Genomic DNA, 26,057 nt, shown 5'->3' on the forward strand with positions numbered 1-26,057 from the left:
TGGGTTGATCCAGAATTGTGAACACCACTGGTTTCCCCATAATGTTATTGACATAAAATTGTGGTGAATTATTTTTAAGAAATATCTGAATGGCAGATGAGATTGTTTAAGGAAAATTTTTGGAAGGGCCTTTTAGTATTCGAATTAGATCTCTGACCTTGATTTCAGAGAACTGCCGTGAGGAAAGAAGCCTTGTTAAAACTGAATATTCTAAAATGAATCCTTTCAGAAATCCTGGCTAAGTAAATTACTGCCCAGTTAATTTTTTTATAAATAGATAATTTTATAGAATGAAAGGTACGGATCTTAATATAGTTTGATGAATTTTAGCAAATGTTTACAAATGTAACATCCCAATCAAGATTTAGAACATATCTGTTATTCTAGAAAGTAAACCGATGCCACTTTCCAGTGAATCCCCACTGTGTGGCCACCCTCTCATCACTGGTCACCAGAGGCAGTCACTGTTCTGATTTCAATCTTTATAGATTAGTTTGGCCTATTTTTAAACTTCATATACATTTATTCATACAGTATATACTCCTTTGTGTAAGGCTTCTTTCACTCAAACATCAGGAAAATGTTTATGAGATTTATTCATTTATGTGCTGTATGTAGCTGCAGTTTATTCCTTTTTATTACCAAGTGGTATTCCATTGTTTAAATATACCACAATTTGTTTATCCATTCTCCTGTCGATGGACATCTGATCCAGATTGTGGCTATTCTTGATGTAGCTTCTATGAATATTCTTGTACAAGTTTTTTGTGGACATATGTTTTCATTTCCTTTGGGGAAATGAAAAAGGGGAATGCTAGTTTAACTTTATAAGGGACTGCTAATTTTCCAAAGTGGTTGTACCATTTTATGCTGCCAACAGCAATGTGTGAGTTTTCCAGTTGCTCAATATCTTGTAATTATTTAAAGTTGTCAGTCTTTTCAATTTTGGCCATTTTAATGGGTATGAAAAGGTATCTTGCATAGTTTTGATTTACATTTTTCTGATGACTAAATGATGTTGAGCACCTTTTCATGGGCTTATTAGCCATTCATACATCTTTTGTGAAGTGTCTGTGCAGTGTTTTACCCATTTTTAATTGGTTGTTTGTCTTTTATTATTGAGTTGTAGAAGTTCTTTCTACTTCAAATACAAATCCTTTGTCAGCGTCATGGAGTCTGTTCTGCCTCCCAAGCCAGTACCCCAACCACTGGAATACTCTCAGTTTACAAGTACCTAGTAGCCATTCTGAATGTATAAGGGTTGACCTGGCTGGGTGCTGGGGATCAGGGGGGATTCTTCTCTTGCTATATGGCAAGTATTAATTGGTGTTGACGTTGCAGCTTTAGTTTCCCCTTTTTCAATAGATACCTAGATCCCTTTCTTCCTCTCCAAACAAGGAGAGAGTAATGTTTCAACCAGCCTTTCAGCTAAAAAAAACTATTTTCCCATAGAGATAATATTTACAAAAGCTAGTTAGGCTCCCAGCCTCTCAGTCAGAAGTTCAGTAATGTATCAGAGATAATAGAGCTACTGTTTTTGCTAACTAACCTCTTTATTATTATTATTATTATACTTTTAAGTTATAGGGTACATGTGCACAATGTGCAGGTTTGTTACATATGTATACATGTGCCATGTTGGTTTGCTGCACCCATTAACTCGCCATTTACGTTAGGTATTTCTCCTAATGCCATCCCTCCCCCAGCCCCCACCCCACGACAGGCCCTGGTGTGTGATGTTCCCCACCCTGTGTCCAAGTGTTACCCCATGACAGGCCCTGGTGTGAGATGTTCCCCACCCTGTGTCCAAGTGTTCTCACTGATCAGTTCCCACCGCTGAGTGAGAACATGCTGTGTTTGGTTTTCTGTCTTTCCGATAGTTTGCTCAGAATGATGGTTTCCAGCTTCATCCATGTCCCTACAAAGGACGTGAACTCATCCTTTTTCATGGCTGCATAGTATTCCATGGTGTATATGTGCCACATTTTCTTAATCCAGTCTATCGTTGATGGACATTTGGGTTGGTTCCAAGTCTTTGCTGTTGTGAATAGTGCTGCAATAAACATACGTGTGCATGTGTCTTTATAGCAGCATGATTTATAATACTTTAGGTATATACCCAGTAATGGGATGGCTGGGTCAAATGGTATTTCTAGTTCTAGATCCTTGAGGAATCACCACACTGTCTTCCACAATGGTTGAACTAGTTTACACTCCCACCAGCAGTGTAAAAGCGTTCCTATTTCTCCACATCCTCTCCAGCATCTGTTGTTTCCTGACTTTTTATTGATCGCCATTCTAACTGGTGTGAGATGGTATCTCATTGTGGTTTTGATTTGCATTTCTCTGATGACCAGTGATGATGAGCATTTTTTCATGTGTCTGTTGGCTACATAAATGCCTTCTTTTGAGAAATGTCTGTTCATATCCTTTGCCCACTTTTTGATGGGGTTGTTTCATTTTTTCTTGTAAATTTGTTTAAGTTCTTTGTAGATTCTGGATATTAGCCCTTTGTCAGATGGGTAGATGCAAAAATTTTCTCCCCTTCTGTTGGTTGCCTGTTCACTCTGATGGTAGTTTCTTTTGCCGTGCAGAAGCTCTTTAGTTTAATTAGATCCCATTTGTCTATTTTGACTTTTGTTGTCATTGCTTTTGGTGTTTTAGTCATGAAGTCCTTGCCCATGCCTGTGTTCTGAATGGTACTGCCTAGGTTTTCTTCTAGGGTTTTTATGGTTTTAGGTGTAACATTTAAGTCTTTAATCCATCTTGAATTAATTTTTGTATAAGGTGTAAGGAAGGGATCCAGTTTCAGCTTTCTACATATGGCTAGCCAGTTTTCCCAGCACCATTTATTAAATAGTGAATCCTTTCCCCATTTCTTGTTTTTGTCAGGCTTGTCAAAGATCAGATGGTTATAGATGTGTGGTGTTATTTCTGAGACCTCTGTTCTGTTCTATTGGTCTATCTTTCTGTTTTGGTACCAGTACCATGCTGTTTTGGTTACTGTAGCCTTGTAATATAGTTTGAAGTCAGATAGTGTGATGCCTCCAGCTTTGTTCTTTTTGCTTAGGATTGTCTTGGCAATGCAGGCTGTTTTTTGGTTCCATATGAACTTTAAAGTAGTTTTTTCCAATTCTGTGAAGAACGTCATTGGTAGCTTGATGGGGATGGCAGTGAATCTGTAAATTACCTTGGGCAGTATGGCCATTTTCACGATATTGATTCTTCCTATCCATGAGCAGGGGATGTTCTTCCATTTGTTTGTGTTCTCTTTTATTTCGTTGAGCAGTGGTTTGTAGTTCTCCTTGAAGAGGTCCTTCACATCCCTTGTAATTTGGATTCCTAGGTATTTTATTCTCTTTGTAGCAATTGTGAATGAGAGTTCACTCATGATTTGGCTCTCTGCTTGTTATTTGTGTATAGGAATGCTTGTGATTTTTGCACATTGATTTTGTATCCTGAGACTTTGCTGAAGTTGCTTATCAGCTTAAGGAGATTTGGGGCTGAGATGATGGGTTTTCTAAATATACAGTCATGTCATCTGCAAAGAGGACAATTTGACTTCCTCTTTTCCTAATTGAATACCCTTTATTTCTTTCTCTTGCCTAATTGTCCTGGCCAGAACTTCCAACACTATGTTGAATGGGAATGGTGAGAGAGGGCATCCCTGTCTTGTGCCAGTTTTCAAAGGGAATGCTTCCAGTTTTTGCCCATTCAGTGTGATATTGGCTGTGGGTTTGTCATAAATAGCTATTATTTTGAGGTACGTCCCATCAGTACCTAGCTTATTGAGAGTTTATAGCATGAAGGGCTGTTGAATTTTGTCAAAGGCCTTTTCTGCATCTATTGAGATAATCATGTGGTTTTTGTCTTTGGTTCTGTTTATGTGATGGATTATGTTTATTGATTTGCGTATGTTGAACCAGCCTTGCATCCCAGGGATGAAGCCAACTTGGTCTTGGTGGATAAGCTTTTTGATGTGCTGCTGCATTTGGTTTGCATCCTCAGTATTTTACTGAGGATTTTTGCATCGATGTTCATCAGGGATATTGGTCTAAAATTCTCTTTTTTGTTTTTGTCGTGTCTCTGCCAGGCTTTGGTATCAGGATGATGCTGGCCTCATAAAATGAATTAGAGAGAATTCCCTCTTTTTCTATTGATTGGAATAGGGTTTCAGAAGGAATGGTACCAGCTCCTCTTTGTACCTTTGGTAGAATTCAGCTGTGAATCTGTACCTCTGCTAGAATTCGGCCGTGAATCTGTCTGGTCCTGGACGTTTTTTGATTGGTAGGCTATTAATTATTGCCTCAGTTTCAGAGCCTGTTATTTGTCTATTCAGGGATTCAATTTCTTTCCTGGTTTAGTCTTGGGAGGGTGTATGTGTCCAGGAATTTATCCATGTCTTCTAGATTTTCTAGTTTATTTGCGTAGAGGTGTGTATAGTATTCTCTGATGGTAGTTTGTATTTCTGTGGGATCGGTGGTGATATCCCCTTTATCATTTTTTATTGCATCTATTTGATTCATCTCTCTTCTTTATTAGTCTTGCTAGCGGTCTATCAATTTTGTTGATGTTTTCAAAAAACCAGCTCCTGGATTCATTGATTTTTTTGAAGGGTTTTTTGCATCTCTGTGTCCTTCAGTTCTGCTCTGATCTTAGTTATTTCTTGCCTTCTGCTAGCTTTTGAATGTGTTTGCTCTTGCTTCTCTAGTTCTTTTGTGATGTTAGGGTGTCAATTTTAGATCTTTCCTGCTTTCTCTTGTGGGCATTTAGTGCTATAAATTTCCCTCTACACACTGCTTTAAATGTGTCCCAGAGATTCTGGTACATTGTGTCTTTGTTCTCATTGGTTTCAAAGAACATCTTTATTTCTGCCTTCATTTCGTTGTTTACCCAGTAGTCATTCAGGAGCAAGTTGTTCAGTTTCCATGTAGTTGTGCGGTTTTGAGTGAGTTTCTTAATCCTGAGTTCTAGTTTGATTGCAGTGTGGTCTGAGAGACAGTTTATTGTGATTTCTGTTCTTTTACATTTGCTGAGGAGTGCTTTACTTCCAACTATGTGGCCAATTTTGGGATAAGTGCAATGTGGTGCTGAGAACAATGTATATTCTGTTGATTTGGGGTGGAGAGTTCTGTAGATGTCTATTAGGTTGGCTTTGTGCAGAGTTGAGTTCAAGTCCTGGATATCCTTGTTAACCTTCTGTCTTGTTGATCTGTCTAATATTGACAGTGGGGTGTTAAAACCTCCCATTATTATTGTGTGGAAGTCTCAGTGTCTTTGTAGTTCTCTAAGGACTTGCTTTATGAATCCGGGTGCTCCTGTATTGGGTGCATATATGTTTAGGATAGTTAGCTCTTCTTGTTGAATTGATCCCTTTACCATTATATAATGGCCTTGTCTCTTTTGATGTTTGTTGGTTTAAACTCTGTTTTATCAGAGACTAGGATTGCAACCCCTGCTTTTTTTTGCTTTCCATTTGCTTGGTAGATCTTCCTCCATCCCTTTATTTTGAGCCTATGTGTGTCCCTGCATGAGAGATGGGTCTCCTGAATACAGCACACTGATGGGTCTTAACTCTATCCAATTTGCCAGTCTGTGTCTTTTAATTGGGGCATTGAGCCCATTTACATTTAAGATTAATATTGTTATGTGTGAATTTGATCCTGTCATTATGATGTTAGCTGGTTGTTTTGCCCGTTAGTTGGTGCAGTTTCTTCCTAGCATTGATGGTCTTTGCAATTTGTTATGTTTTTGCAGTGGCTGATACTGGTTGTTCCTTTCCATGTTTAGTGCTTCCTTCAGGAGCTCTTGTAAGGCAAGCCTGGTGGTGACAAAATCTCTCAGCATTTGCTTGTCTATAAAGGATTTTATTTCTCCTTCACTTATTAAGCTTAGTTTGGCTGGATATTAAATTCTGGGTTGAAAATTCTTTTCTTTGAGAATGTTGAATATTGGCCCCCACTCTCTTCTGGCTTGTAGAGTTTCTGCTGAGAGATACGCTGTTAGTCTGATGGGCTTCCTTTTGTGGGTAACCTGACCTTTCTCTCTGGCTGACCTTAACATTTTTTCTTTCATTTCAACCTTGGTGAATCTGACAATTATGTGTCCTGGGGTTGCTCTTCTCGAGGAGTATCTTTGTGGTATTCTCTGTATTTCCTGAATTTGAATGTTGGCCTGCCTTGCTATGTTGGGGAAGTTCTCCTGGGTAATATCCTGAAAAGTGTTTTCCAGCTTGGTTCCATTCTCTCCATCACTTTCAGGTACACCAATCAAACGTAGATTTGGTCTTTTCATATAGTCCCATATTTATTGGAGGGTTTGTTCATTTCTTTTTACTCTTTTTTTCTCTAAACTTCTCACTTCATTTCATTAATTTGATCTTCAATCACTGATACTTTCTTCCACTTGATCGAATCAGCTACTGAAGCTTGTGCATGTGTCACGTAGTTCTCATGCCATGGTTTTCAGCTACATCAGGTCATTTAAGGTCTTCTCTACGTTGTTTATTCTCGTTAGCCATGTGTCTAATCTTTTTTCAAGGTTTTAAGCTTCCTTGCGATGGGTTTGAACATCCTCCTTTAGCTTGGAGAAGTTTGTTATTACTGACCTTCTGAAGCCTACTTCTGTCAGCTTGTCAAAGGAATTTCCATCCAGCTTTGTTCCATTGCTGGCGAGGAGCTGCAGTCCTTTGGAGGAGAAGAGGTGCTCTGGTTTTTAGAATTTTCAGTTTTTCTGCTCTGGTTTCTCCCTGTATTTGTGGTTTTATCTACCTTTGGTCTTTGATGATGGTCACCTACAGATGGGGTTTTGGTGTGGATGTCCTTTTTGTTGATGTTGATGCTATTCCTTTCTGTTTGTTAACAGTTTTCCTTCTAACAGTCAGGTCCCTCAGCTGCAGGTCTGTTGGAGTTTGCTGGAGGTCCACTCCAGATGCTGTTTGCCTGGGTATCACCAGCAGAGGCTGCAGAACAGCAAATATTGCTGCCTGATCCTTCCTCTGGAAGCTTCGTCTCAGAGGGGCACCTGGCTGTATGAGTTGTCAGTCGGCACCTACTGGGAGGTATCTCCCACTTAGGCTACACAGGAGTCAGAGACCCACTTGAGGAGGCAGTCTGTCTGTTCTCAGAGCTCAGACACCATTCTGGGAAAACCACTGCTCTCTTCAGAGCTATCAGACAGGAACGTTTAAGACTGCAGAAGTTTCTGCTACCTTTTGTTTAGCTATGCCCTGCCCCCAGAGGTGGAGTCTACGGAGGCAGGCAGGCCTCCTTGAGCTGCAGTGGGCTCTACCCAGTTTGAGCTTCCCGGCCATTTTGTTTACCTACTCCAGCCTCAGCAATGGCAGACGCCCCTCCCCCAGTCAGGCTGCCTCCTTGAAGTTGGATCTTGGACTGCTGCGCTAGCAGTGAATAAGGCTCCATGGGTGTGGGACTCGCTAAGCAAGGAGCGGGATATAATCTCCTGGTGTGCCGTTTGTTAAGACTGTTGGAAAAGCGCAGTATTTGGGTGGCAATGTCCCGATTTTCCAGGTACAGTCTGTCATGGCTTCCCTTGGCTAGGAAAGGGAAATCCCCTGACCCCTTGCGCTTCCCTGGGTGAGGTGTCACCCCGCCCTGCTTCAGCTCACCCTCCCTGGGCTGCACCCACTGTCCAACCCATCCCAGTGAGATGAACCAGGTACCTCAGTTGGAAATGCAGAAATCACCCGTCTTCTGCGTCGATCACACTGGGAGCTGCAGACCGGAGTTGTTCCTATTCGGCCATCTTGGAATGGACCGCTTGTTTGCTAACTAACCTCTTAAAAGAAACAAACAGATGAAGTTCATGATGTACCATTAAATTATTGAAACTTTTTCATAAACAACATATATAATTATTCCCTTGTGGTTTTGTTTATTTTCAAAAATGGGGTCTCTTTATGTTGCCCAGGCTTGAGTATAATTCAGTGAGATCATAGCTCACTACAGCCTCAGCCTCTCCATATCTGGGACAACAGGTACGTACTACCATGCCTGGCTTCTTGTAGTTTTTTATTATTTTTTATTTTTTTAAAGACAGCTCTTACTATGTTGCCCAGGTGGGAGTGCAGTGATTATAGCAGATGTGATTATAGCACACTATAGCCTTGAACTCCTGGGTTTAAACGATCCTCTGCTTCCACCACCCAAGCAGCTGAGACAACAGGTGCACACCACCGTGCCTGGCTCTCCTTGCCGGTTTTTTTGTTTTGTTTTGAGATGGAATCTTGCTCTGTCACCCAAGCTGGAGTGCAGTGGTGCAATCTCTGCTTACTGCGACCTTCACCTGCTGGGTTCAAGTGATTCTCCTGTCTCAGACTCCCAAGTAGCTGGGATTACAGGCACACACCACCACACCCAGCTAATTTTTGTATTTTTGTAGAGACGGTTTCACCATGTTGGCCAGGCTGGTCTCGAACTCCTGACCTCAGGTGATCCACCCACCTAGTTGTAGTTTTTAAGATCATTTTTCATACTTCTAAGATCCCAGTGAGTCATATTAGGGTATACTGCTGCTTCAAGAAACTTTGAAACCTAATCTTTTTGTATGACAAGAGGGAGTCCCTCAAACTTGGCTAAAAAGAAGACAATTAGGATTAAGTTGGATTAAAACCACAGAAGAATTTTAGCCTTAATGTCTAAATACATTTTTTTCATCGTATGAGTAATACATGTTTATTGTAGGTAAATTATAAATGTTTTAAAAGTTATGTATTTATATATTGCAAGTTATAAATTTTAAGTAAAAAATTGTTCATGTTTAATATAACTTGTTCTACTTATATATATAAATATTTTTTATAAATATGAGATTATCAATACATATTGATTGCCATCAGCTTTTTCCTCATAGCAGCATATTGTGACTTCCTATATCCATTAACATATTTATTTCTTAATTTTTAATGGCTGAGTGGTGTGGTACTCTGATGAAATTTATAGTTTATTTAGCCAGTCTCCTTTATTGGACATTTATTTTCAGGTTTGCATTAGTAATAAGCACAGTGGTCATCTTTGCACAATTCTTTCTTAGGATGAATTTCTAGAAGTAAAATTTCTGGATCAAAGAGTTCACATTTTTGAGGCTTTAAATCTAAATGCCAAACTGTAGTCTCCAGAGGTTGTAGCAATTCACATTCCTTCCAGTATTAAAGCGTACTCATTCTTCCTGTCATGGATAGTAGACATTTTCCCAAATCATTGTTAACCTGGTCATTTAAAAAATTTCATCTCAGTCAGGCACAGTGGCTCACGCTTGTAATCTCAGCCCTCTGGGAGACCGAAGCGGGCGGATCACCTGAGGTCAGGAGTTGGAGACCAGCCTGGGCAACATGGTGAAACCCCGTCTCTACTGAAAATACAAAAATTAGCCAGATGTGGTGGTGCACGCCTGTAATCCCAGCTACCCGGGAGGCTGAGGCAAGATAATCGCTGGAACTTGGGAGGCGAAGGCTGCAGTGAGCCGAGACCACGCCACTGCCTCAAGCCTGAGCGACAGAGCAAGACTCTGTCTCAAAAAAACAACAAAAAAAATTCATTTCTTTGTTTTACTTGGCATTACTCATGCAATTGATCATTTTTCATCTTCACTGTCTATTGTAGATGTTGGTCTCACAAATGAGCAGCTCACAGTCTTGATTACAGATACTTCAGAAACTTTTTCCCATTAATTAATCAAAGTTTGCAATGATTTCTTTTGCTTTCTCCCCAGGAACGACTGAAGCTGGTGACTGTTTTGGGTGCTGGCCTTCTCTGTGGAACTGCTCTGGCGGTCATCGTGCCTGAAGGAGTACATGCCCTTTATGAAGATATTCTTGAGGGTGAGAAAGGGAAGAGCATTATTTGAGATATGTTATTGACTTGGAGGGTTAGCAGGATGAAGCTTAGTGGTATGTTTTCTGAGCACAGTTCATGTTTACCATAGAGTTCTACCCTGAGAAGATTTGTTGAGAGATATCTTGATATCTTTGATATTGACACATCCTTAGCAGTTTGTCAACTGAATGTCCCAATTCATGAATACCACTTAATGTTTATTTGCCACAGTGCATGAATGAGTCATTTTAAGTTATGACAGTTCTTTTTTAATGCTTACTCAAACACTTCCCAAATCCCACATGATAGTGGCTGCATTTTTTGTTTAATTTAAAAATATATAGATATAAATATTTAAATTTAAGGACCCTTTACAGTAAACTTTATAGATAATTGATGAGGATCCATGCAGTAAAGGATAACTGAAAAAATTAAAGAGGCCTTTCCTGACCCTAATAGCAACAAGCAGAGGGAACAGTATAGCTGTGTGAGAGTAAATGCTTGGTGGTCAGCTTGGCTTACTCACCAGCAAAGTAATTTGGTCCTTCACACAGCTGAAAAGCATACTTGATTCACATTTGTGACTTAGCAAAATCCGATTACTACGTGTCATGAAACTTCACAGTTACCTGTGAAGGATTGACACCACAGCTGTTAAATACATGAGCTGAATCCTCAAGTACCAAGTCTACCAGATGTTAAGAATAGTATAAAGAGGTAGGCACTTCCAAATTTCTTACTAGATACAATATAATAAATACTTTTTCAGATCTTGGTAGAGGAAAAGAACTGTGTCCTTTATCCAGAATGGTGATGCTCTTAGGCCTGGAGTTTGATAGACAAAGAGTTTTGGCAGATATAAATGAGGATTGCAGAAGTGTTGCAAGATAGGACAGGGGCTGAGGAGTGGTCAGCTGCATTGGGGAACAGTAATAAATCAGGAGCCTTAAAGCAGTGGTCTCTACTTTTTTTATGGTCACACATCCTACAGAGGGAGGGAGGAATGATTTACATGCACTATTGCACTGATTTAATGTGTACATTATAAAATACACTCCTAAAATAGGAATATTTTTGAGGCCTGAGATTTAAATATACATAGAACAGTATTTTCTTTCATATTCTAGTGGGTCATCTTGAATTTTTCTGGGATGTGATTCCACTATAGAAATCACTATCCTAACATTTGTCCTTTTATGGGTGGCAGTTGTTTTCTAAAGTTGTCTGATAATGAAAATTCCTTGAGGAAGAGGTACATTTTAAAAGTATGATTTCCTGACCTCCAGGAAGGATCCCGGGAATATCTATTTTTAACAAGTTGTCTGCAATTCTTATGAAACAAGTTTCAGAAACACTGGAGTAGAGGAAAGAAGTGCTTCAAGTATAGTTTCTTTGTGTTATTTTTAATATCAATTTGAGATATAATTTACATACCATGTTTCAGGTATAGTTGGGGGTTTTGGGTTTTTTTTTTATTTGTTTGTTTTGAGACATGGTCTCACTCTGTCGCCCAGGCTATAGTCCAGTTTTGCCATCACAGCTGAAATCTCTTGGGTTTAAGCAATCCTCCCACCTCAGCCTCCTGAGTAGCTGGGACTATAGTATAGATGCACACTGCTATGCCTGACTAATGTTTAATTTTTTTTTGTAGAGATAGAGTCTCCTTCTGTTGCCTAGGCTGGTTGCCAATTCCGGGACTCAAGCGATCCTCCCAAGTTGGCCTCCCAAAGTGCTGGGATTACAGGTGTGAGACACCTCACCCAGCCCAGGTGTAGTTTAAGACTAAAATTATCTACCGTGTGTTAGGTTGTGTGTAGAGAAAAACTCTCTCTAACCGTGTTTTTCCTGTGCTCTCACACCACAACAATCATAAACACAGAAGAAAAACTTCTGTAACCAGATGCGTGGCGATATCTCCCCACTACCAAGCAGCGGACACCAGCCAGGTGTCCTCCAATTTAATTCTGACGCTGTCTACCTGGAGGCAGTATCAGATCCCACAGATCTAGGGCTCAGTCCCCAAGACTGCTCCCTCCTTCACCCATCACCAATCGCAAGCCTGGGCCTCTGGAACTTCTGACCAACTGGCTTCAAGTTGTGGTTCCCACAACCCCCTCTTTGGGTTCAGTCAATTTGCGAGAGTGGGTCACAGAACTCAGAGAAACACTTACATTTACCAGTTTACTAAGAATGATATTTTAAAGGATACAGATAAACAGCCAAACAGCCAGATGAAGAAATACAAAGACTAAGGTATGGAAGGGTCCTGGGTCCTGGAGCTTCTGACCCTGTGGAGTTGGGGTGCGCCACCCTCCTGGCACATGGATGAATTCTTCACCTTTCTGTCAGCCTTCATATATGTTCAGCTAGCCAGAAGTTCCCTGAACCCTGTCCTCTTGGGTTTTTATGGAAGTTTCAAGATGTTAGCATTCCTCCCCCAAGGGTTTAGGATCGTACCCTCTCATGGGAGCTTAAGACCCCAAGTCCTGCCTTGGGGCAGGTGAAAAGAGGGCAGGAGAAGGTCAGAAGCCTGCTGTTGAGGCCTAACACACCCAACAGTATAACAAAAGACTGCAACAAAGGCTATGTAAGTTATGAACCAGGAACTGTGGACAAAAACCAATATATACACATAACGTTTGTGTGTGTGTGTATATGTATGTAAGTGTATAGTGTATATACTATGTATATATGTGTTTAGATATATACACATATGTACACACACACACACACACACACATACATAAAATAACACCACAGGTTGCATTCCCTTATTTTCAGTTTTCCTGATTTTTGACCCAAAATAATTTTTTTTTTTTTTTTCAGACAGGGACTCACTCTGTCTCCCACGCTGGAGTGCAGTGGTGTGATCACTGCAGCCTTGACTTCCCCAGGTTCAGGTGACCCTCCTACCTCAGCCTCCCAAGTAGCTGGGACTACAGGCTCATGACACCACACCCAGCTAATTTTCAGATTTTTTTATGGAGACAGGATTTCACCATGTTGCCCAGGCTGGTCTCGAACTCCTGGGCTCAAGTGATCCACCCACCTCAGCCTTCCAAAGTGCTGGGATTACAGGTGTGAGCCACTGTACCCAGCCAGAGTAATTTTGTGGTGTCGTTTGAAAACAGATTACAAAGTGCTTTATAAGTCTCTTCTGAAAATAAGCATTCTGGTCTCTTTAAACTTTCATCATAGATTAGTTTCCAGCCCTAAGTCATTTAAATTTTTTAAAAAATATTTTCATTTATATATTTATCATTCACACTTTTGGTGTACACGTCTACAAGTTTTGACAAATGCATAGAGAGTGATGTTATCACCACTACAATCAAAATACAGAATAGTTTTGTCACCCTAAAAAGTATGCTTGTGCTGTCCATTTGTAATGTTTTCTCCACTCTCAACCCCTGGCAACCACTGATCTCTGTCTATATAGTTTTGCCTTTTCAGAATGTCATAAATGGAATCCTGTAACCTTTGGGTCTGGCTTCTTACTTAGCATAATGCATTTGAGGGTCAGTATATGAAGGGAAAATGTGTATTATGGAAAAACTATGCATGGATTTCAAAAAACTTTTTTGCACTAAAATGAACTTGCGCTAACTTGTTATAACATGTCTGAACAGGATCTACTTAGAGGCACTAAGAAGGTTAAGACAGCAGTTTGAAAAGAGCCCATATTGGAGCAACATGAATTCTGCTAAGATAGAAACAAGAATAAACATCAAATTTATGGGGAAGGTTGGGTGTAAGAATGATAAAATCATTGATGGTTTACAAAAAGTTTATGGGGGCTGGGCACGGTGGCTCACGCCTGTAATCCCAGCACTTTGGGAGTCAAGGCGGGTGGATCACAAGGTCAAGAGATCGAGACCATCCTGGCCAATATGGTGAAACCCCATCTCTACTAAAAATACAAAAATTAGCTAGGCGTGCTGGCGCATGTCTGTAATCCCAGCTACTGGGAGGCTGAGGTAGGAGAATCGCTTGAACCTGGGAGGCGGAGGTTGCAGTGAGCCGAGATTGTGCCATGCACCCCATCCTGGCGACAGAGCAAGACTCTGTCTCAAAAAAAAAAAAAAAAAAGTTTATGGGGACAGTGCCCCAAAGAATTCAGCAGTTTACAAATGGCTAACTTGTTTTAAGAAGGGACAAGATGATGTTGAAAATGAAGCCTGCAGCAGCAGACCATCCACACCTATTTTCAAAGAAAAAATTAATTTTGTTCTTGCCCTAACTAAAGAAGACCAACAATTAACAACACAAAAAATAGCCAACCCCATAGCCCTCTAAATTGGTTCAGCTTACACAATTCTGACTGAAAATTTTACACTGAACAAACTTTCCACTCAATAGATGCCAAAACGGTTGTGCCCAGATCAGCTGCAGACAAGAGCAGAGCTTTGAATGGAAATGGGACCCAAGTGGGATCAAGATCCTGGAGGTTTTTTTCAAAGAATTGTAACAGAAGATGAAACATGGCTTTACCAGTACGACCCTGAAGGCAAACCACATTCAAAGCAATGGCTACTGAGAAGTGGAAGTGGTCAGTCAAAGCAGAAGTGGGTCGGTTAAGAGCAAAGGTCACTGGCAACAGTATTTGGGGATGTGCAAGACATTTTACTTGTTGATTTTCTAGAGTGCCAATGAACCATAACATCTGCGTATTGTGAGATGCGTATTATGGTTTTTAAAAAGTTACCCAAAGTGTTAGCAGAAGAATGCCCAGAAATGCTTGATCAGAGTCCTCCACCACGACAGTGTTCCTGCTCATTGCTCTCATCAGACAAGGGCAATTTTGCGAGGTTTTCAATAGGAAAGTTTTGGGCATCAGCTTTATAGTCCTGATTTGGCTCCTTCCAACTTCTTTTTGTTTCCTAATCTTAAAATCTATAAAGGGTACCCATTTTTCTTCAGTTAATAATGTAAAAAAGACTGCATTGACATGGTTAAATTTCCAGGACCCTCAGTTATTTAGGGGTGAACTAAATAGCTGGTATCATCATTTACAAAAGTGTCTCACACTTGATAGAGCTTATGTTCAGTAATAATGTTTATATTTTTAAATTTTTTTAATCTTTTAATTCCATTTTTCCACAAGCTTTTTGAAGTCCCCTTATATTCTGTGTATCAATAGTTTGTACCTTTTTTTTTCTGAGTAGTATTTCATTGTTTGCATGAACCATGTTTGGCTATTCCTTCACCAGTTGGAAGATGTATATATGGGTGGTTCCTGGTTTGGGTGACTATGAATAAAGTCACTATTAATGTACTGGTTTTTGTATGAACATGAGTTTTTATTTTTCTTGCATACTTACAAGTGCCAGCCTGGGCAACATAGTGAAACCCTGTCCTTACAAAAAATTAGCCACGCATGGTGCCTCACACCTGTAGTCCCAGTTACTCGGGAGACTGAAGTGGGGGGATTGCTTGAGCCTGGGAGGCAGAGGTTGTAGTGAGCTGAGATTGTGCCACTGCACTCCAGCCTTGGCATCAGAGCAAGACAAAAGAATACTTGCAAGTAGGATTGCTGGGTCACATGACAAATATATGTTTAATTTCATAAAGAAACTGACAAACTCTTCCTAAAGTGGCTGTAATATTTTGCATTCTCATCAATAATAGATGAGAGTTCCAGTTCTCCCCTTCCTTGTCAACACTTAGTGTTGTCTGTTTTGTTTTAGTTTTTTATTTTAGCCATTCTAATAGCAGCATAGTGATATCTCAGTGTGGTTTTAATTTGCATTTCCCTGTGATGATGCTGAACATCTTTTCATATGCTTAATTGCCATTGTTATAGCTTCTGTGGTGATAGCAAACATTTTGTTCATTTTAAAAATTGAGTTTCCTTATTACTGAGTTTCGAGAGTCCTTTATATATTCTAGATACAAATCCTTTATCAGATACATGTTCTGCAAACATTGTCTCCTAGTTCATGGCTTATCTTTTCATTCTCTTAACAGTATCTTTTAGAGAGCAGTTTTTAATTCTGATGAAGTCCAATTTATCAGTTACTTCTTTTGAGATTTTGCTTTTGGTGTCATATCTAAAACCCCTTGCTGAGCCCGAATTCACAAAGTTATTCTCTTTTGTTTTCTTCTAGAACTTTTATGATTTTCAGTTCTACATTTAATCCTATGATCTATTTTGATATAATTTTGAATGTAGGTGAAAGTTCATTTTTTGGCATATGGGTGGATATTCAGTAGTTCTAACACTATTTGTTGAAAAAAAATCCCTTCTCTATTGAATTATCTTTGCACTTTTGTCAAAAATCAATTAACTGTGTTTGTGTTGGTCTATTTCTGGATTCTCTGTTCTGTTTTATTGATCTGTATGTTTACCTTTTACCAGCACTACGTTGTCTTGATGTAGCTTTATAGCAAATCTTGAAATCAAGTAGTGGAGTCCTTCTTTGTTCTTATTTTTCTTTCTTTCTTTTTTTTTTTTTTTCTTGAGACAGGGTCTCACTCTGTCACCCAGGCTGGAGTGTGCAGTGGCATGATCATAGCTCACTGTGACCTTGAACTCCTGTGCTCAAACAATCCTCCCACTTCAGCCTCTCCAGCAGCTAGGACTACAGGTGCATGCCACCATGTCTGGCTAATTATTTAAACTGTTTATATAGAGACAGCCTCACTCTGTTGCCCAGGCTGGTCTTGAACTCCTGGGCTCAAGTGACCCTCCTACCTTGGCTGGGGTTATAGGTGTGAGCCACCCCAGCCAGCCCACTTTGTTCTTATTTTTGAAAATTGTTTTGGCTTTCCATAAACTTCTTTGCCTTTCCATAAACATTTTAAAATCAGCTTGTCAAATATCTATGGAATAAATCATGCTGGGATTCTAACCGAGATTAAGTTTAATCTATAAATTTGGGGGAGAATAGACATCTTAAGAATATTGTATTTTCCAATCCATGAGCCCAGTGTATCTCTCCATTTATTTAGATCTTCTTTGATTTATTTCATCAGTGTTGTAATTTTAGCATACAGATCTGCAGACAGTTTATTGATTTATGCCTAAATATTTCATGTTTTTAGTAATTGTAAATAATACTTTTATAATGTTTTCAATTTCTAGTATTCTAGTATATAAAAAGTTCTAATATAAGAAATTTCATTACGTATAGGCACTTTTTTGTAGATTCCTTGGGATTTGCTACATAAATAATCATGTCGTCTGTGAATAGGGACAGCTTAACCTTTTCCTTTCCTATCTGCCTTTTTTTTTTTTTTTTTACCTTCCTTATTGCATTGACTAGACTATCCATTATGAGATTGATTAGGGATGAAAATGAACATTCTTGCCTTACTTTCATTCAGTCTTTCACCATTAAATATGAGGTTAGATATAGGTTTTTTATGGATTCCCTGTTTCTCTTTTTTTTTTTTCAACTTTTATTTTAGATTCAGGGGGTACATGTACAGGTTTGTTACCTGGGTCTATTTCATGATGCTGAGGTTTGGGGTACAAATGATCCCATCACCCAGGCACTGAGCATACCAATAGTTTTTCACCTTTTACTGTCTTCCTTTCTTCCCCTTCTAGTAGTCCCCAGTTTCTATTATTGCCATCTTTATGTCTATGAGTACCTGATGTTTAGTTCCCACTTGTAAGTGAGAACATGTGGTATTTGGTTTTCTGTTCCTGCATTAATTTACTTAGGATAATAGCGTCCAGCTTCATCCTCCTTGCTGCAAAGGACATGATTTCATTCTTTATATGGCTGAATGGTATTCCGTGGCGTATATGTACCACATTTTCTTTATCCAGTCCACCGTTGATGGGCAACTAGGTTGATTCCATGTCCTTGCTATCGAGAATAGTGCTGTGATGAACATAAGAGTGCGTGGTGTCTTTTTGGTACAGTGATTTGTTTTCTTTTGGATAGATATGCAGTAACGAGATTGCAGGGTTGAATGTTAGCTCTGTTTTAAATTCTTCGAGAAATCTCCAAAACTGCTTTCCACAGTGACTGAACTAATTTACATTCCCATCAACAGTGTATAAGTGTTCCCTTTTCTCCCTAGCCTTGCCAGCATGTTGTTTTTTGACTTTTTAATAATATCCATTCTGATTGGTGTAAGATGATATCTTATTTTGGTTTTGATTTGCATTTCTCTGCCGATTAGTGATTTGGAGTGGTTTTTCATGTTTGTTGGCAGCTTATATGTCTTTTTGAGAAGGGTCTGTTTATGTCTTTTGCCCATTTTTTAATGTGGTTGTCTTTTACTTGTTCCGTTTTTTAAGTTCCTTATAGATTGTGGATACTAAACCTTTGTCAGATGTGTAGTTTGTGAATAATTTCTCCTATTCTGTAGGTTGTCTGTTTATTCTCTTGATAGTTTACTGTGTAGAGGCTGTTTAGTTTTATTAGGTCCTACTTGTCGGTTTTTGTTTTTGTTGCAATTGCTTTTGAGGACTTAGTCATAAATTCTTTCCCAAGGCTGATGTCCAGAGTGGTTTCCTAGGTTTTCTTCTAGGATTCTTATAGTTTGAGGTCTTACATTTAAATCTTTAATCCACCTTGAGTTAGTTTTTGTATTTGGTAAAAGGTAGGGGTCCAGTTTCATTCCCCTGGATATGGTTAGCCAACTATCCCAGCACCATTTATTGACTAGGGAGTCCTCCATGGTCACTTTGTTGAAGATCAGATGGCCGTCAGTATATGGCTTTATTTCTGGGTTCTCTGTTCTGTTCCATTGGTATATGTGTCTGTTTTTCTACCAGGACCACACTGTTTTGGTTACTATAGTCTTATAGTGTAGTTTGAAATCAGGTAATGTGTTGCCTCTGGCTTTGTCCTTTTTGCTTAGGATTGCTTTGGCTATTTGGTCTGTTTTCTGGTTCCATATGAATTTTAGAATAGTTTTTTTTAGTTCTGTAAAAAATGATGTTGATAGTTTGATATAACATTGAATCTGTAGATTGCTTTGGGCAGTATGGCCATTTTAATGATATAAGGAAGTTCCATTCTGTTCCTAGTGTGCTGAGAGTGTTTATCTTGAATGGTTGTTGAATTTCATCAGATGCTTTTTTCAGTCTGTTAATGGAGTGAATTGCAGTGATTGATTTTCAAATGTTGAACTAGACTTGCATATACCCACCTCCTAGTTATTATATATAATTCTTTTTATATGGTGCTGGATTCAATTTACTAATATTTTATTAAGGATTTTTGTGTTTCTGTTCATGAAGAATACTGGCCTGTGGTTTTCCTTTCTAACAACATCTATGTATGGTTTTATCAGGGTAATGCTGGCCTCTTAGATTTGGGAAGTATTCCCTTCTCTTTTATATCCTAGAAGAGAATATATAAAATCAATAATATTTCTTCCATAAATATTTGTTAGAATTTATTGGTGAATTTGCAATCTTGGCCTGGCATTTTCTATGATGGAAGGTTATTAACTATGAATTCAGTTTTTTAAATAGATAGATATAGGACTGTTCAAGTTACCTATTTCTTCTTGAGTATGCTTTGGAAGTTGTGTCTTTCAAGTAATTGATTTATTTCCTCCTACTTTTTAAAGTTTCTTTAGGTGAAGCTCATTGATTTGAGGTTTGTCTTCTCTTCTCTTGTCTTCTCTTCTCTTTGCTTTTCTTTCTTTTCTTCTTTCTTTGAGGCAGGGTCTCACTTTGTCGCCCAGGCTGGGTACAGTGGCACAGTCTCAGCTCACTGCAACCTCCACCTCCCAGGTTCAAGTGATTCCAATGCCTCAGCCTCCCAAGTAGCTGAAACTACAGGCATGTGCCACCAGGCCTAGCTAATTTTTGTATTTTTAGTAGAGATGGGGTTTCACCATGTTGGCCAGGCTGGTCTCCAGTGGCATGATCTTGGCACACTGCAACCTCCATCTTCCGGGTTCAAGCAATTCTCCTGTCTGAGCCTCCCAAGTAGCTGGGATTACAGGCGCCCACCACCGCGTCCTGCTAATTTTTGTATTTTTAGTGGAGACAGGGTTTCACCATATTGGTCAGGCTGGTCTTGAACTCCTGACCTCAGGTGATCCACCTGCCTCGGCCTCCCAGAGTACTGGGATTACAGGCGTGAGCCACCACACCTGGCCTATTCTTTTCTAAGAATTTAGGCTAGGCATGGTGGCTCACGCCTGTAATCCCAGTACTTTGGGAAGCTAAGGCAGCTGGATAACTTCAGACCAGGAGTTTGAGATTAACCTGAGCTACATATGAAGACCCTGTATTTACAAAAAAATTTGAAAAATTAGGTGGGCGCAGTGACTACAGAAAAATTAGGTGGGCGCAGTGACACACACACCAGGAGGTTGAGGCTGCAGTGAGCCATGATTATGCCACTGCACTCTAGGCTGGGTGAAAGAACAAGACCCTCCCTGAAAAAAGAAAAAAGAATTTAATGCTATAAATTTCTTTCTAAGCACTGCTTTATTTGCATCTCAAAATTTTAGTGTGCTATATTTTTATCTTTATTTAGTTCAAAATATTTTCTAATTTTTCATGCAACTTCCTCTTTTACCCGTGTGTTACTTAGAATTGTGTGATTTAATTTGCAAATTTTTGAGTGGTGGTTTTTAAAATTTGGTTGGTTGCTTGGTTTTGCCCCCGATTCTTTCTGTTACTGATTTCTAGTTTAACTTTATTATGGTAAGAAAATATACTTAGTATGATTTGAAAACTTACAGATTTGTAAATGCTTTTTTAATGGTCCAGAATATGGTTTATCTTGTGGAACGTTCCATGCACACTTGAAAAGAATGTACATTCTCTTGTTCTGTAAATTTCAAGTCAAGTTGTTTGGTCTTCTATATCTTTGCTGATTTTCTGCTTCTGTCTATTACTAAGACAGGAGTATTGAAGTCTTCAAATATGATTGTGGATTTATCTGTTTCTCTTCATTTCTGTTAGCTTTTGCTTTATGTATGTTGAAGCTCTTTGGTTAGGTACCTACATGTTTAGGAGTGCTATGCCATGGTGAATTGACCTTTTTAATCATTGTGCAATATCCCTCTTTATTCCTGGTAATATTTCTTGTTCTCAAGTCTACTTCATGTAATTTTAATATAACCATTCAGTTTTCTCTTGATCAGTGTTTCCATGGTTATATCTTTCCCTTCTATCCTTTTATTTTTAGCCAGTGCCATTCATTTAAAGTGGACTTCTTACAGATGGCATATAGTTGTATCATTTTTTTAAAACTCTAGTTTGACAACCTCTGTCTTCTAATTGATGTGTTTAGACGAGAGATTAGCAAACTTTTTCTGTAAAGCATCAGATAGTAAATATTTTAGACTTTGTGAGCCATGTGATCTTAATTTGTACTTCTTACCTCGGCCATTGTAGCCAGATTCCCTGATTCTTTCCTCTGTCCTTTCCAGTCTACTATTTTCTTTCTTTCTTTTTTTTTTTTTTTTTTTTGAGACAGGGTCTTGCTCTTTTGCCCAGGCTGGAGTGCAGTGGTGTGATCTGGGTTCGCTGCAACCTCTGCCTCCCGGCTTCAAGCGATTCTCCTGCTTCAGCCTCACAAGTAGCTGAGATTACAGGGGTGTGCCACCACGCCTGGCTTATTTTTGCATTTTTAGTAGAGACAGGATTTCACCATGTTGCCCAGGCTGGTCTGGAACTCCTGACCTCAGGTGATCCACCTGCCTTGGCCTCCAAAAGTGCTGGGATTATAGGCGTGAGCCACTGTGCCCAGCCATTTCCAGTCTATTATTGATCTCATCCAGTGAATTTACTACTTTAGATATTATATTTTTCAGTTCTAAAATTTCCAGTTGGTTTCTTTTTATAAGTGTCTGTTTCTCTGCTGAGGATGTTCATTTATTTGAGGAATTTTTACCTTTCGGCCAGGCGCAGTGGCTCACGCCTGTAATCCCAGCACTTTGGGAAGCCCAGGTGGGGGAGGATCACTTGAGTATAGGAGTTCCAGACCAGCCTGGGCAACATAGCAAGACCCTGTCTCTATTTTTTAAAAATTATTTTTCCAAAAGTATGTTATTTTTAGCTTAGAGAACATAGTTAGAGTAGCTGCTTTAAATAAGTCTTTGAATGTTCCAGTATCTGAGTGATCTGTGGGTTGGGTTGATTGTCTTTTCCCTCGGTAATTGGTCAAAATTTCCTGTTTCTTTGTATGTCAAATAACTTTTGGTTTTATGCTGGACATTTTGAATACGATAACTTGAGAATCTGAGTCCCGTCAAAATCTCTGGAGAATGTTTATTTCTTTTGTTTTAGCAGGAAATTAACCTATTTAGATTCAGCCTAAAAGTTCTGTTTTGTTTTTGTTTTTTGTTTTTCGGATGATGGTTCTCATTTTAGCTGAGTTTTCAAAGCCTTTACAATGCTGCTTTGGCTATGTCCTGTGTATACTGAGTTCAGGGGTGAGCCTGGGACTTGTGCCGTTTATACATAGGATTAAAGAACCCCTCCCTCAGCTCTTTCCTCTCCAGTGTTCCTTCCACATTGTTTTGCAAACAGACCCCATTTTCCTGGTCCTCTGTCAAGAAAGACAAGGTTTCTCTATAGAGCTGTGGCTGCATGCAACACTACATGTGTTGCCACCACATAGTTCCATGTGACTTGGGCTTCTATCAAAGGAAAGTAACAGCAGAAAAGGCAGAACAGCATAACCAGGTTTCCCCCATACACTTCAGACCACTGGGATCCCTTGCTGGCTCCGCCTCCCGGGTTCATGCCATTCTCCTGCCTCAGCCTCCCGAGTAGCTGGGACTACAGGCGCCTGCCACCACACCCGGCTAATTTTTTGTATTTTTAGTAGAGATGGGGTTTTACCATGTTAGCCAGGATGGTCTTGATCTTCTGACCTCATGATCCGCCTGCCTCGGCCTCCCAAAGTGCTGGGATTACAAGCGTGAGCCACCGCGCCCGGCCTGGGATCCCTTTTTCTATTTGCTCTGGCCAGAAAGATGGGGTTTTAACTGCCTTTGTTGCCACCATGCAGTTCTGCAACTGGGGCTGCCTTAAAGGCAGGACCAGGAAAGAAAAAAGAGGAGGTAAAGAAAAAAAGGGGAGACTTTCCTGTACTTCACTACCTCTTAGCAACCTCTTTTCCTGGTCCTTTGGCCGGAAAGACAGGGTTTTTCTAGAAGTTTTTGCTGCCTTGCCTTCACTTGCTGTTGTTTACTTTTTGTAGTCCTGAAGTAGTTGTTTTTTGGTGTGTTTTTTCCAGTTTTTGTTGTAATCAGTGGGTGATTGACGTCAAAATGCTCTTACTGTAACATGGCCAGCATCAGATGTCTCCAACATTCCTTTTAAAATGTAAAATGTTAATACCTCTGTTAAAGAAGTTTTTTTGTTTGTTTTTTTTTTTTTTTTTTGAGACGGAGTCTCACTCTGTCGCCCAGGCTGGAGTGCAGTGGCACCATCTCAGCTCATTGCACCCTCCACCTCCCGGGTTCAAGCAGTTCTCTGCCTCAGCCTCCCAAGTAACTGGGATTATAGGTGCCTGCCATCATGCCCAGCTAATTTTTGTATTTTTAATAGAGATGGGTTTCACCATCTTGGCCAGGCTGGTCTTGAACTCCTGACCTCGTGATCCACCTGCCTCAACCTCCCAAAGTGCTGGGAAGAGTAACTCAAAAAAATCTGTGAAGTAACTTAACCATGATATTACCTTTCAGCTAAGCTGTCTCCAGATTTTTTACATCTTTCTTCATACTGATGAGTTTAGACATATCATTGTAATTTTGTTTTTGCTGCTTTACTCTCTCTTTTCTTACCCTCTTCCCTTACCCTTTTTTTTTTTTTGAGACAGAGTTTTGCTCTTGTCACCCAGGCTGGAGTGCAGTGACACCATCTCGGCTCACTGCAACCACCGCCTCCTGGGTTGAAGTGATTCTCCTGCCTCTGCCTCCCTAGTAGTTGGGATTACAGGCACCTGCCACTAGGCATAGCTAATTTTTGTATTTTAGCAGAGACGGGGTTTCACCATGTTGGCCAGGCTGGTCTTGAACAACTGACCTTAGGTGATCCACCTGCCTTGGCCACCCAAAGTGCTGGGATTACAGGCATGAGCCACCGCGCCTGACCCCCCTCTTTCTTTATTGTAGACCAAAACAACTTTTCTTCGTACTTCAAGAAAGACGTTTGTATACATGTTACTACAGCCTATGGTTTCGTTCTTCCGTGGACCTTATAATTATGATAATACATTGTTTTCAGAACTCAGTATATCATGTTAACTAAGTGCTCTGATGCTTTAGTAAGCATTATTAAATACTAATTAATGTAAAAAGGAACCTCTTACTCTTCTGTAATTATAGCTCTAAAATCACTGGAATTAGATGATTATCAGCTTTCACGTTAAAAAAAAAACTGTCTATAGAAACAAGTTTTAAGAACTTCAAAGATTGTTGGGTAATGCAGCACTTTACTGTGCAGCCAAAATTTGAAAACATCTCAAAATTCTTTGGACTGTTAGAATTGGTATGTTTAGGAAGGTAGACTATTGGGTCAAAGATGAAAATATAAATGTGATATATTGTCAAAACTGCTATTGTCAGGCATGGCTCAATGTAGATTATCCCACTCATTTTTATCAGTTCTGTAGGAATGCCATGTATCAGATTCTTTATAAAGGTATCATTAACTGTGGCTTTTTCTGTCACTTTACTCTACATTAAATAAAATATAGGGGGCCCTAGCCAGAACAGTCAGGCAGACAAAAAAGATAGAAGGCATTCAGATTGGAAAGGAAGAAGTAAAGTTGTCTCTGTTTTCAGATGAGATGATCTTATGCATAGAAATACCTAAGGATTCCACACACAAAAAAATTAGAACTAATAAACAAATGCAGTTAAGTTGCAGGATACAAAATCAGCATACAAATATCAGTTGCATTTTTATACACTAACAATGAACTATTTGAAAAAGAAACTATGAAAACAATTTCATTCATAATAGCATCAGAGGGGGAGGGAAAGCATTAGGAGATATACCTAATGTAAATGAGGAGTTAATGGGTGCAGCACACCAACATGGCACATGTATACATATGTAACAAACCTACACGTTGCACACATGTACCCTAGAACTTAAAGTATAATTTTAAAAAAAATAATAATAGCATCAGAAAATAAAATAAAATAAAATAAAATACTTGGGCATAAATTTAACCAAGGAGGTAAAAGATCTATATGCTGAAAACTATAAAACATTGATTTAAAAAATTGGAGAAAATATAAGTAAGGTATTCTGTGTTCATGAATTGGAAGAATTAATATTGTTAAAATATCCGTAGTACCCAAAGTGATCTACAGATTTAATGCAACCCCTATCATAATTCCAGTGGCATTTGCTATGGTTTGGATATTTGTCCCCTCCACATCTGGTGTTGAAACTTGATCCCAGTGTTGGAGGCGGGGCCTGGTGGGAGGTATTTGGGTCATGAGGGTGGATCCCTCATGCACATATTGGTGCTATCCCCTTGCTGATGAGTGAGTTCTCCCTCTATAATTTAACAAGAGAACTGGTTGTTTAAAAGAGCATGGCACCCCTCCCCTCTCTCGTCTTGTGAAATACTGACTCCTCTTCCCCTTCTGCAATGATTGGAAGCTTCCTGAGATCCTCAGATTCATGCTTCTTGGACAGCCTGCAGAACTGTAAGCCAAATAAACCTTAATAGAACGATCCTAAAATTCATATGTAACCACAAAAGGCCCTGAAGCCGGGGTAATTTATAAAGGTCAATTAAAGAGGTTTAGTTGACTCACAGTTCAGCATGGCTGGGGAGGCCTCAGGAAACTTACAATCGTGGCGGAAAGCGAAGGGGAAGCAAGGCAACTTCTTCACAAGGCCGCGGGAAGGAGAAGTGCTAAATGAAGAGGGGAAGGGCCCCTTAAAAACCATCAGATCTTGCAAGAACTCACCATGTAGTACACCTGTAAACCCAGCTACTCGGGAGGCTGAAGCATGAGAACCACTTGAACCCTGGAGGCACAGGGTTGCAGTGAGCCGATATCATGCCACTGCACTCCAACCTGGGTACAGAGTGAGACTCTGTCTCAAAAACATAAGAATAGTGTCAGGCACGGTGGCTCAAGCCTGTAATCCCAGCACTTTGGGAGGTCAAGGTGGGCGGATCACTTGAGCTCAGGAGTTTGAGACCAGCCTGGGCAACATGGCAAAACTCCATCTCCACAAAAACAATATAAAAATTAGCAGGACTTGGTAGCTCACATCTGTAGTCCAGCTTCTTGGGGGACTGAGGTAGGAGGATGACT

The 26,057-nt window shown here is 39.7% G+C and overlaps 1 protein-coding gene across 4 annotated transcripts in view; it reads left to right on the forward strand.

Annotated features, from left to right (window-relative positions):
* The window catches only part of SLC39A9 (solute carrier family 39 member 9), a 66,123-nt gene that overhangs the window by 18,201 nt on the left and 21,865 nt on the right, over positions 1–26,057 (forward strand). For all 4 annotated transcript variants that reach the window (XR_612789.5, XR_008620906.2, XM_003824096.5 and 1 more), the window contains exon 2: positions 9,730–9,838. Coding sequence is in view for 2 of the 4 variants with exons in the window: in XM_003824096.5 (XP_003824144.1) it covers positions 9,730–9,838 (109 nt within the window). In the remaining 2 variants the exon portion in view is untranslated. The remainder of the gene's footprint in view (positions 1–9,729; positions 9,839–26,057) is intronic.

Source organism: Pan paniscus, chromosome 15 (genome assembly GCF_029289425.2).
Source record: "Pan paniscus chromosome 15, NHGRI_mPanPan1-v2.0_pri, whole genome shotgun sequence".
Classification (NCBI taxonomy): Eukaryota; Metazoa; Chordata; class Mammalia; order Primates; family Hominidae; genus Pan; species Pan paniscus.